Source organism: Pollachius pollachius, assembly GCF_949987615.1.
Source record: "Pollachius pollachius genome assembly, chromosome: 16".
Lineage (NCBI taxonomy): Eukaryota > Metazoa > Chordata > Actinopteri > Gadiformes > Gadidae > Pollachius > Pollachius pollachius.
Genome location: NC_136949.1, coordinates 3,970,881 through 3,983,622, shown reverse-complemented (window position 1 = coordinate 3,983,622; position 12,742 = coordinate 3,970,881). Strand labels below are relative to the sequence as shown.

Sequence of the window (12,742 nt, the reverse complement as noted above, 5' to 3'; positions counted from 1 at the left end):
AATTAACATCAGTCGTTGATCTTATTGAAGAATAAAAAGCGCTCTTGTACATTTTTGCGCTGCTATCTTGGTTTTTTATTTCCAGTTTTAAACCGCTGTGCCGCTACTTTTCAAGCTGATTTTACTTTTTAATTACATTCCTTGTATAACTGAAACGCTACCAAGCTCCTCATAGTTGCTTCCTAAAAATCTGGTGTATTCTTTGAAAATAGTACAATTTTTAAAAGTCTGCAAGAATTCAACGTTCTCCTTCCATTTCCTGTGGATGAAAGGTCTCCGATGGGTTGAGGCAACTGTCTGTCATCCTTTCAGCAAACATCAGAAGGTGTTCTCCTCTTTTCAGATTTTGCTGCAAACCTTGATCTTGCTGCATCCTTTCCTCTCACAGACCAGGGGGAAACAATTGACATGAAAGGAGACGGAGAAGAGATGAGTCTCTCTCTGCTGTATTACCAACCCCTAAAGCTGAGAACACGCTGATGTTGTAGCAGTAATGAGAGCTCAGGCCGAATAGCTTTTCACACACAACTGCTGGGAATGCAGTGAGAGAAATCAGCACTGACTTCTGATGAATAATCGATTGATTACTGGCACTTACAGCACCAACCAAAAACAAAAGGCACACTTTTACCAAAATAGCAAGAATCCTAGACATATGCGTTCATTTATTGAATAGGTCTCCTGTTTAAATATATAATAATAATTGACTTTATTTTTAAGACTCTAAACTAAGGTCCAATTATTATCATTTTTTGTAAAGCTCCTTTAAAACAACGATAACAAAGGTCTTTAAAATGCTGATTCAAATCTATTAAAGCAGGGAAACATTACCAGTACAGGCCAACCGTTGCAGCCCAGAAGGGCCGCCGTGAATTAGTTAATTTCTCTAACGATGGAGCTGCTATTGACCTGTCCTGCTAACCCTGCTGTATATCTTCCACTGTGACGGCTAACTGGCCCAATCCAAGTGAATGTGACTGAAGAAGATGTAGGCCTAGAGGTACTTTGAAATACTCCATATCTGCACTGGGTGGGCTGGGTGAGGAGGAGGGAAGGGTTGGATGGTGTAACGACAGTCCAACCGCTTCAACTCTGTTGAAACTGGGGGCGGTAAGGGTCAGGGTGATGTTCTTCCTCACAGAGAGAGAGAGAGAGAGAGAGAGAGACAGAGACAGAGACAGAGAGATTTTAGGGTTAGGGTTGGACAGAGATGGAGTGAGGGACAGAGAGAGATAGAGAGAAAGAGTGAGACGGAAAGACAGAGAGAGAGAGAGAGACAGAGTGAGAGAGAGAGAGTGAGAGGGAGAAACAGAGAGAGAGAGAGCGAGAGATCCTCTTATGGGGTAGCGTGCAGCGTGAACAAGGTGGTGACGGAGGAAAAAAGTGTGACTCAGACAGAAGGTCAACTAAAATGCCCCCCCCCCCCACTCACACACACACACACACACACACACACACACACACACACACACACACACACACACGTCAACACACACTATATCCAGCCACCTTCAGCCTAAACCATGAATTCTGTTAACCACGACTCATGTGAAAAAAAGCTGCAAAATGGTGATCGATTGATCCTAATCAATTGATTGAATCACCTACGGTGGCTGCAGTTATAGTAAGATGCGGCACAATACAAATGGAAGCCTGAGACGTAAATGGTCTTCAGGAGAACAGAAGGTACTGAGATTCATGTGATGTTGCTTTAACGGGCAGTTTGACTTAAGTCTTAAGGGAAGATTCACTGTGCTTTGCTCTGGTAATTGGAGTGGAGGAGGGCTGGACATTTGTGTGTGTGTGTGTGTGTGTCTGTGTGTGTGTGTGTGTGTGTGTGTTTGCTTGTGTGTGTCCCTCCACGTACTACACATGTGTGTGCATGTGTATTTGTGTTTGTGTTGATGTGTGTGTGTGTGTTTGTGTGTGTGCAAATCTCCATTTGTGTGTGTGCGTTAATGTGTATGTGTGCTTATTTCCTTGTGTGTGCTTGTGTGGGTTTGTGTGTGTGTACCTAGGGAGGAAGTGGAGCTGAAAGAACTGGGAGTCGTTATTTTCTCAGAATCTCACCTCAGGTGAAAGGGCTCAAGCGCATGAACATGATTCTCTAATGTCTGGTCGTATAAAAGATCTGGCCCAAGGACGTCGCCCATATTTGGAGAGGAGAAACGTTCAGAACCGCTACACAGCCGTGCGGAAGCTCTTCATTGAATCCACCTAGTAATAATGGATTTGAGGAATGAGAATAGATTAAATAATAAAAGAGTTGATTCAGGATTTGCAATAGCGCTGCCGCTGCAGAATAAATAATGCCTCAGAAAAGAAGCAAAACAGACTCAGTACAATTGTCGGTTGAATAATGATGTTGTAGCTACAAAGACAGCATCTCTCTCTCTACAAATCTCTCTCCCTTGCACACACACACACGCACACACACACACACACACACACACACACACACACACACACACACACACACACACACACACACACACACACACACACACACACACACACACAAAACCACACGTGCGACTGAAGACGACAGCGTGCGCGTTTGAAGAGACCTCATCCATATACAGAACCTTATCTCCACCCGGGCTTGTTGAGAGGTGGCTGTTATTATCGCTGACGCCTCCCTTGTGATTAAGAGCATGATAAGTAAGTACTCTAACGTCTTGGCAGGTCCCCTCATCAATAACCCAGTCATCACTCATCCACGTGTGTTACACCTCAATCCGTCTCTGGGATTTTAAAACCTTCCATAACGTATATGAGAGAGACCTATTCCGTTTGACCGTGCTCATTTTTCATGGGGTAAATAAATGTTGCATTTACCACGGTGGCAACGATTTTTAATCAGAGTGGTGATTGAATAAGACGGTTTTGGTTCATTTGTTCTAGACCAATCTTCAATCAATCCCTCTTATGACGCAGAGTGTTGGCCTCTTGCTTTTCGTTTGAGCAACGCAATCAAAAACAATATCCCTATTTAATATTAAAACTACTGTGGCACGATAAATCTAAGGTTATTGCTGATGTTCCTTTTCTTCTTCGGCTTCCTGATAATCACAGTTCCTCTTCAACAGTGTTGATTGGAAGAGAATAATAATAAGCACCCTCTGCTAGACATCTCCCTTTAACCTCTTAAGCTCCAGCCTATTTTTAATTGTCTAATTTGTCTAATTGATATGCTTGGTGTTTGAGTTGTGTTTGGTGTGTGTAAAAATGACTCATATGTACTCGTAGCAGAGTTTCTCATGTTTAATTTGATGTGCAGTATGACTATTTCTACATAATAAGGGCAGTGCCTTTTGCTGCGAGAGTGATCCTGGTCTTCCCAAATCGGGGGAACCTCGAGTGGGTTAAAGTTACAATATTGTGGCGACCCTGGGCACGGTCGCCATGTTGGACCTTTGGCGCCCTCCTGGGTCCTTTGCAGCAGAGACATTGAGTGGGGTTAAGGGGCTGGGATATACTTAGGTGAGGGTGTAAATGTGTCGTTGTTCTGTTGCTATGTTGTGTACATTGTTGTCTGTGTTCTAAACGCACAATACTGGAGAGAGAAGGCGCTGACTTGTTGATTGATTGGCATTTAATGTACGTACTTATTGTCTGTTGTATTTAGTTATAGTACTTAGTTATGTAGCATCTTATCCTAGCTATCTTACCTGGAGGCTATACGGGGAATGGGTTAACCTAGCGATTGTTAGTTAGTGCACATCCTTACTGTACCGACAGCGATATATTGTTTCACTTTCTTATGGCAAATTAACTTATTGCAAGTTGCTTTGGATAAAAGGGGTCTGCTAAATGCCCTAAATGTAAATGAGAGAAAACTCCACACCCTCCGGCCTCGAGTACAGGTCACGCCGGTTACCAGGTTAAGGACACGAGCGCACGAGCCCAACATTACATTTTGAGAAGGGCACGGTTATTGTATTTTCACAGTGAGAAGCGACAGCGAGTCCAACACTGTCAGTTTATAGGCAAACTTATTGTCTGAGAATTATACACCGGCTAATGTGGAATCCGTCTTGAAATCCTTTCTGGCTGTCCGTCTTTCAGCTCCAAGATTTATTCGTGTGTTAGCTCAGATCTTGTCATGGAGGCTTTTTAAGTCCAGTACAATCTCAGTTGCTCCAGGTTCTTTGCTTTCTGCTGTTGCTGAAGCTTCCCGTGTTTGTCTGCCAATTTTGTTATGTGTGCGTTCGTCTTCTGCAGCTCATCCAAAATGCATCAGCCCGACACGTCTTCAACCTACCCAAATCCTCCCACTCTACACACTCCTCCGCACCCTGTACCAGCTACCAGTGGCTGCTCAGAACCCATTCCAGTCACTGGTATTAAACCATACCGCCCAGCCCGTCTACTAAACTCTATGACTGCAAACGGCTTGCTGCTCCCTTACTACATGGGGTCCGGAGACCCCAGCTGCTGTCCAGGCTCCAGACTGGTGGAATGAAGATCCACTGACACCAGGACAGCTGAAAGACTAAACGTCTTCCGTTTCTGACTGAAAACACAGCTGTGGAAACTGTATCTGGTCCCATGAATACATTTCTCTATAATGTAGCATATTCGCTTATTTTGCTGAATTCAATGTAACTCTTTTTGGGTTATATCTTCATGGTTGAATGCACTTATTGTAAGTCGCTTCCGACAGAATTGCCAGCTAAATAAATGTAATGGTAAAAGTGAATCTTAATACACAGAATCAGACGAATCAGCCAGTAGTTTGTCTCGCCATGTTTCCTAAATCTATGAAGACATGTCTTCATAGATGAAGGACTTTTAACACAAGCAAAGATTACGAAAGGAATCAACAATTTCTCCATTTGTAATCATGGTAATTCCATGATTTAATGTATTACATTTCTTACGTATAGATATACATATATAGAGCGCATATATTCACCTCTTAAGTCGACGCCACGGGCGGATGTGATGTTGTGAACCGTGGCCCTGACAGAAGTGGAGAGGAACGCATCAGAGGACAACATGGCGTCAATCAGAGCTATTTATTTATTTATTTATTTTAAACGGCTCTGGTGTCATCACATTCATATTTATCTAATTAACAAGTAAGTGTAAACAAAGCTAACCACTTCTGCATTAACTGCTCTGCGATTAAAAAACAACAAAATAAACTTGCAATCCTTTCTGGCTGTTTTTAGTTCAGCTGCAGGATTTACTCGTGTATTAGCTCAGATCTTGTTGTGGAGGCTTTTTAAGTCAGACGGATTTACACGAGTAAATCCCCGAGCTGAAAGACAGACAGACAGAAAGGATTTCAAGTTTATTATATATATATATTTTAATCGCCAAAAGAGAGAGAGCGAGAGGGAGGGAGAACACCTCTCCGAACCCAGTTTTGGGAGGTGGGCCCCCCTGAGGGGAAAGTTGAACGGGGGTCCCTGGGGAACATTTCATGACGCGTGACTCAGAGCACCGATAAACGCGTCATCTTCACAGGCCTCGGTGTGATCACCAGCGCCCTCTACTGTCTCCCCTCGTGGTGCAAACGTTCTCAGCAAGACGCTTTAATTCTACGGGGAGCATAAAGGTTCTGGGTTCACGGGCGATTACAGATATCATAACATGTATGGGTTAGCTAGGGCGTGGGCCGTGAGTGTGTGTGTGTGCGTGTTTGTACTTGAAAATATTTTAAAGTATTGTTAGAACCGAAAAATACCATTCTGACACAAGGACATAAACGGTTGGTGTTAGAGTGGTGCTTGACACAATGTATGCCTACCACACACTATTATTCCGAGGACTTCATATTGAAGGCACAAAAAACACAGGGCATAAAAGGTTGTATAAAATACTTTATTCTAAATATTTATGAAAAGTTTGGCGTGAGTTGAGTTCGACAATTATTGGCGACTGAATGAGAAACCATCAGCTACAGTACTGTGGAGTCCAACCACAGTCTGCAAATACAGAATGGAAAAGTCTCATTCAAACACTTGGAAGTATGACATAACATGCAAACAAATGTTATTTTATTCAACTCTTGTGGAACCGCAGAAACCTGCGGTGTCTCGTGAGACATGTACATAAATGAAACGTACGTGTCTGAGCCGTTCCTTCTCTTGAAACCGTCGCATTTCTGTCTTAACATCATCATAACATAACTCGTTTGCAGAGGCAGACATGCATTGTATGAGTGTGATTTGGTAAGAAAAAAACTATCATGGACTCTAGCTTATAGTCATAAGACAGAATTAAGTCAGTGACATTTCATACATATATAAACATTGTTAAAATGTGTCATCCGATATCAGAAGAATTATGAATGTCTTTGATTTCACAAATCACAATGTTAATTCTTCAACATGCTAACATTCAGGTTCCGCCTCATTCATGCGGCACTCCCCAGTTCTAAAAAGGTTACATTCATGATGCGTCCCAGATGGGCCTTCGATGCTAATCAGCCTCAGGTGTCTGTTTGAAATAAACAACGGTGCAATATCAAGATCCTCGTGTGAATGGGATCGGAAGCATTAGTCACCCTTCTGTGCATACACATACACATACACACACAGACAAGCACACATCGCACACACACACGCAAGCACACACAGACAAGCACACATCGCACACACACACACACACACACACACACAGACAAGCACACATCGCACACACACAAACACAAGCACACATGCACGCATCTCACGTGCATGCACACGCACACACGCGCACACACACACACACACACACACACACACACACACCAAGTGCCTCTCCCTTAGCTCCCTTGGCATGCCAAGTCCATTGAACTCACAACAACAAAAACACAAAAGCAGACCCAGAAACAGGATTGTCCTCTCCTGGGGTATGGGCGAGTCTGAGGAATCCGGGAGGAAATCGGTGTACCGTCCAAAGCAGCGCCAAACAAGCAAGGCCAAGTTTTCAATTTATTTTCCGCAGCCTGTGACTGATTGCTTTTTTGTGTTTCCCATTGTAAGTAAAATGTATAATAAGAATGAAATGAAGGCCCACGTGTGTTGTGCCTCCCTCGCTGAACCGTCTCTCTCTCTCTGGGGCGCTTTCCATAAACTAGACATGGCAGGCAAAGTCCATGTATTGTCCAGGTTAGGGCTTCACACGACGCAATACTCATCTTAGAAAGAACACGCACACACACACACACAAAGACACATACGCGCACAAGTCAAGACTGTCAGAAAATTTCCACAAGGACCAAAGATCCCGCGAAGACATGAATATTCATGAAATCTAAGCCATGTGGAGCGCTGAACGGCAAGCTGGAAACCTCATGGAAAACCACTGAGCAGATGAAGCCCAAAATCATACTTTATCTACTGTTCGTGTTCTCTCCATCAACATCAGAACACTAGATGACATTTGGCATAACAGACACCTGTGCAAAGAAAGCGTACTTGATTCAAAAAAATAAAAACAAAATAATCACTGTGTTGTAACCCTTTTTTGAGTTTCTCTACATGATGCTACAGACCGTAAACAGCGAACGTCAGATGTATTTTGGCAATGTAAGGACCACTTGTCTCAGAAGTACTGGGTCGATCGTGAAGACGTCACATTCAGGACCGTCAGTCCAAATGGGTTAATCATCATTATCATCATCATCATCGTAAACTCAACCACCTTACCAAACATCCTTGCATATTGCATGTCCTTACATGGCGGCGATTCACTCGCTAGATGCATTGAAAATAGACAAATGGTGACATAGACAAAAGCTGAATAAATATCCGTTTTGAAAACGTCATCTAATTTTGGCATTAAGTCAGTTGAAAAAAAACAAACAATAAAACTCTTTCGATAGACTCAAATAATATCTTAAACTTTTTGATTGATACACGTCTATCACGGTTTGTCTTTTAATGAATGTGTGCTAGATATAAGAGTGCGATGATAAATAATAATTAAGGTTTTGGAACTTAAAATTTTGGCACCGATTTGGCAATAGCTTCAGCTACGGAGGAACGTAGGAATGAAGCTCTCAGTGAGAAGGAATAATGGTGATGAAACACTTCCATGATCTCTTGAACTTGTGCTGGCCAATACCTTAAAAAAATCACCAGACTTGTTGAGGATTCTCCAACAGCATACATTCACTTTTAACACAAGCAAAGATTATGAAAGGAATCAACATTTTCTCCATTTGTAATCATGAACTCATTGACCTTCAATGACAATCTTAGCATTTGAAGTTCGTTCTCTTGATCGTAAAACAACATATTGATGGATGGATCTCTGAAGGTGGCATCCAGTCGGCCCCAGAAACGTTCGCTGTGTATTATTGACATGGCTTCAACAAATCAATCCAACATTGCACAAGCTGAATTCAGTTTGCTAACTAGCAACTGGTTCTTAACTTTACCCGCATGTTGGCTGTATTCCGTCATCTCAATATTTTCATACATATATGTATATATATATTTGATATATTACTCTCTTAAATAGATTCGAAGGAAGGTAAACAGAGAATGTTCAATATGATCAATAGTTTTCCTTTCGACTGGCCTTCATTCCCCGACACGCTTTCTCACAATGTGTTCCTCAATCATCAAGATTCAGTACAAACATCACACACACCGTTGCCGTTGCTCCGTCTAATACCGAACCAGAAGAAATCTTCAGCGGTCCTAGACTTGTTTGTTTGCTAAGGCACGCTGGGACTCATCCCAAGGTGAACAGCTCGACACGGTGGGAGGTTCAGTGAAATCGTCCTCTCCCTAATGGAACTTGCGTCATGAGTGCTAACCTCTATCATCGTAATAACATTATTAGTATGAATAGAATATAGTAATAAATTGCTCTGTGTGTCGTCCCCGAAGAAGCACAGTGGTCTCGCGGCGAATGCTTGGCGCTGACAGGGGGAACACCACGTCGAGTTTGAGAAGAGGTATGGCCACCGAGTAGATACAAAATAAATGTCTCCGGCCCCGCGAGCTCGAAAGCACTGCGTCTGAGTGCATCCACGGTTCATGTTCTCTACATGGACGTGTGTGTGTGTGTGTGTGCATCTGCGTGTGCGTCTGCGTGTGTGCATGCCAGAGGCTCCAACCGTGTGATGTGTATCCGCGAATGTACTTAGCGTCTTGATTGATCTGTTCAATTCTCCATTACGTTTCCAATCGATATCCCCGCCGGTCAATCCAGCTAATGAATGCAGCGGCGGCGGACGTCACAGCAGCTACATCCATCAGAGCACTCGTGTGGCACGCGTGTGTGTGTCTCCACCAAGCACAGATGATGTGTGTGTTTGTGTGTGGATCTCAATCTGCAGCAATCCCAATCTTCCAATCGTCATGCGTCCATCTCGGGACTGCCCCCCCCCCCCCCCCCCCCCCCCCCGTCCCGCCCCCCCCCGTCCCGCCCTGCCGCGTCGCCACGGTTACTTGAAGTTCTCGATGACGGCCACCTCGCGGCGGTCTGCGTAGTCGGGGCTGAGGCCGTTGAGGTACAGGCTGCCGTTCCGGCTCAGCGGCGCCGGGGTGAACGAGAGCGTCAGGTTGGGGTACAGTTCCCGCTCCTCGCCGAAGTTGACGGAGAGCGTGCGCTTGCCCGGCGTCATCTCCTGGTTGACGGCGTTGATGCCCAGCTCCGACGACAGCTTGCGCTTGATTGAGGCGGCGCGCTGGAACTTGTCGTAGATGTCCACGCTCAGACGGCGCCGCGTCTCCTTGAACTCGGCCGACACGTTGGCCGTCCACTCGGCCGCGTGCGCCCGGAATTCGCCCACCTGCAGACGGAGGGGGAAGGGAGGGAGAGGGGTAGGTCAAGCGTGGGAGTGGAGACGTGTTTACGAGAGAGAGAGAGAGAGAGGGAGGGGGAGAGAGAGAGAGAGAGAGGGAAAGAGAGAGAGAGAGAGAGAGGGAGGGGGAGAGAGAGAGAGAGAGACAGAGAGAGAGAGACTTGTCCTGATTCGTTATACAATGATCTGCAGAGGAGATCCTCTGGACTATGTTTGGACTCGAGAGTAGCGTGCAGTAGTGTGGAGATGGACGGTAGAACAAACGTATAAAGGATTTGTTGTTGCAGGCTATGGTTACAGGAGCTGTGAAACAGACAGTTGACACATCACTCATTATCTGTCGGGATTCGTAAAGCCGTTCTCGGACTCAAGCTCACAAACTGGTCCATTTGAAGAACCATTTATATTTCCTTTCATTCATTCATTACATGTGATCCAGGATAAGGTAGTCACTGCTCAGCGAGGCTCTTGACCACCACAAATACTACAACCATCTCCACCACCACAACCACAACCTCCACCCCCACTATATCACCACCCCACCAACACCATTATCACCAGCACCTTCAACTCCACCTCCACCATTAGCACCACCTTCAACACCACCATTAACACCAACTTCACCACCACCAGCTCCAACACTGCAATCCCAACAAAAAACAGGATTTTCTGTGGTTCTAGTAGTGTTCAGGGATCTGCTCAGAGGTCTCTCCCACCACTGCTGCTGCCACAGACACGAATCACGTCTCCCGCCCTCTGCAGACTTCACCACGGTTCTGCCATCATGCCAACCATTGTGCTGAATAAATCATGAAGTAGAATGTGTGCCTAATTGATGCATGAATACTCCCTGCTTGCTCGTAGAGCGTAGATCGTTCTCGATGTGTGTGGGTGTGTGTCTGTGTGTGTGTGTGTGTGTGTGTGTGTGTGTTTGTGTGTGATTGTGTGTGTGTGTGTGTATGTGTGTGTGTGTGTGCGTGCGTCTAAGAGTGTATTACTCCATGTAGTTATGCGCATGTGAGGAGAACAGTATATTGTGAATGTGTGTGTGCATAAGTTTATGTGTGCATGTGCGAGTGTGTGGTTCGGTTGCTATGTCACGTATATGTGTGTACATTGGGTACGTCTGCATCAGTGTGTGTGTGCATACGTGTGCGTCTTAGTGTGTGCGTGCGTTTCCATCTGTAATGTATGTGTGTGTACATTGGCTGTCTGCATACGTGTCTTTGTGCTAACGTCTTTGTGTGTGTGTGTGTGTATGTGCGCGCGTGCATGCGTGTCTACGCAGCATCACGTGGCTGCCTGTGTGTGCGTGCCTGCATGGGGGAGCGTGTGTGTATGTGTGTGTATGTGTGCGTATGTGTGTGTGCCTGCCTGAATGCGGGCGTGCGTGTGTGTGTGTGTGTGAGGGCTTTTTCGCTGCACTTGACACTACATGGCGGTTCTGCTCATCCATCTCAGTGTAACTAAAGTGCGTGACAAGGTACCCCATGAACCACTAGAAGCCTTGGTAAATACTCTCCAACCCCCAGCAACCTCCTTGCAGCAGGAGATGGATGGCTCTTATGCAGAGAGAGGATCCGTCTCTTACTATGGATGACCTCGTGCGTCGACACTGACAAGGTGTTAGCCCACCCCTCGCTATAGGGGCCATAGGTCTCGGGCAAACCGCTTCCACGGTAACAAGTCACAGGTTTTCTGTGTGGTTTGGAAATTCACTCAAATTCATTCACTCGCACTGTTATAGAAACGCTGTGTTGGCTTCCTGCTGTCAAAGCAAAACTAGAGAAAAGAAATCGCAGGAAAGCCCAGTCTTAAGCACGTTATAAAAAGGTAGAATTTGTAGTTTGTAGTACATACAGGGCTGATGTGGCGCTGACACTGGCGTTTTTGCAGCAGGCTTTATCCCATCAGCATACATAATGCACCATGTTAAGACTCAAGAGGCTGAGAGTGGCTGTGTGTGTGTGTGTGGGTGTGTGTGTGTGTGTGTGTGTGTGGCGTGGAGGAGGGCTAGGTGGGTGTGTTACCCGTTCCCGGGATGGAAGCTAGTGTATGGTCGTAGATGTAAATACACCAGCGCATATTCAGTTGCTCAAGGATTTGAACCTATGTTTCTCAAAACATCCATTGCTTGACAGACTTGTGTCTGTGTGTATGTGTGTGTCTCTTGCAGAGACACACACATACACACATGCACACATCTGTTGATCTGGGCTAAGCAGAAGATAAGGATTGTTTTAATGAGCATTTCTGCGTGAAGTGGCACCAACAAATAACTGAACACACATAAAAGGCTTGAATCGAGGCAGAGATGATGGAAAGGGGGAATTTAGTCCACAGAATGGATGAATGGTCAGATAAAAAGCCTACTTCCTACGAATCTCATTATAGTTGTTGAATGGCATCCTCTCTCTCGTCCACCGGTAGTGGAATGACACTTTCTAACTCCACCTGTATTGTGATGACTCTCTCACCCCACCTGTAGTGAGATAACTTTCAATTAATCTGTAGTGCAATGGTATTCTCTCACACCACCTATAGTGTAATGACACTATCTCACTCCAACTATAGAGAGATACACTCTCTCACTCTTCCTGTAGATTAATGGATCTATCTCACTCAACCTGTAGTGAAATGTCACCATCTCACTCCACCTGAAGAAACGACCCTCTCCCACTCCCACCCGTAGTGAAATGACACTCTCTCACTCCACCTGTAGTGAAACGACCCTCTCTCACTCCACCTGTAGTGAAATGACACCATCTCACTCCACCTGAAGAAACGACCCTCTCTCACTCCACCTGTAGTGAAATGACACTCTCTCACTCCAGCTGCAGAAACGCCCCTCTCTCACTCCACCTGTAGTGAAACAACACTCTCTCACTCCACCTGTAGTGAAACGCCCCTCTCTCACTCCACCTGTAGTGAAATGACACTCTCCCACTCCAGCTGCACAAACGCCCCTCTCTCACTACACCTGTAGTG

The 12,742-nt window shown here is 45.2% G+C and overlaps 1 protein-coding gene across 1 annotated transcript in view; it reads right to left on the bottom strand.

The window, feature by feature from the left end:
- Positions 1-9,394: 9,394 nt before the first annotated feature.
- The window catches only part of kcnk2b (potassium channel, subfamily K, member 2b), a gene marked incomplete at its 3' end in the record, with an annotated part of 24,168 nt that continues 20,820 nt past the window's right edge, over positions 9,395-12,742 (bottom strand). Inside the window, exon 6 of the mRNA XM_079753421.1 lies at positions 9,395-9,742. Within this exon, the coding sequence (XP_079609547.1) occupies positions 9,395-9,742 (348 nt within the window). The remainder of the gene's footprint in view (positions 9,743-12,742) is intronic.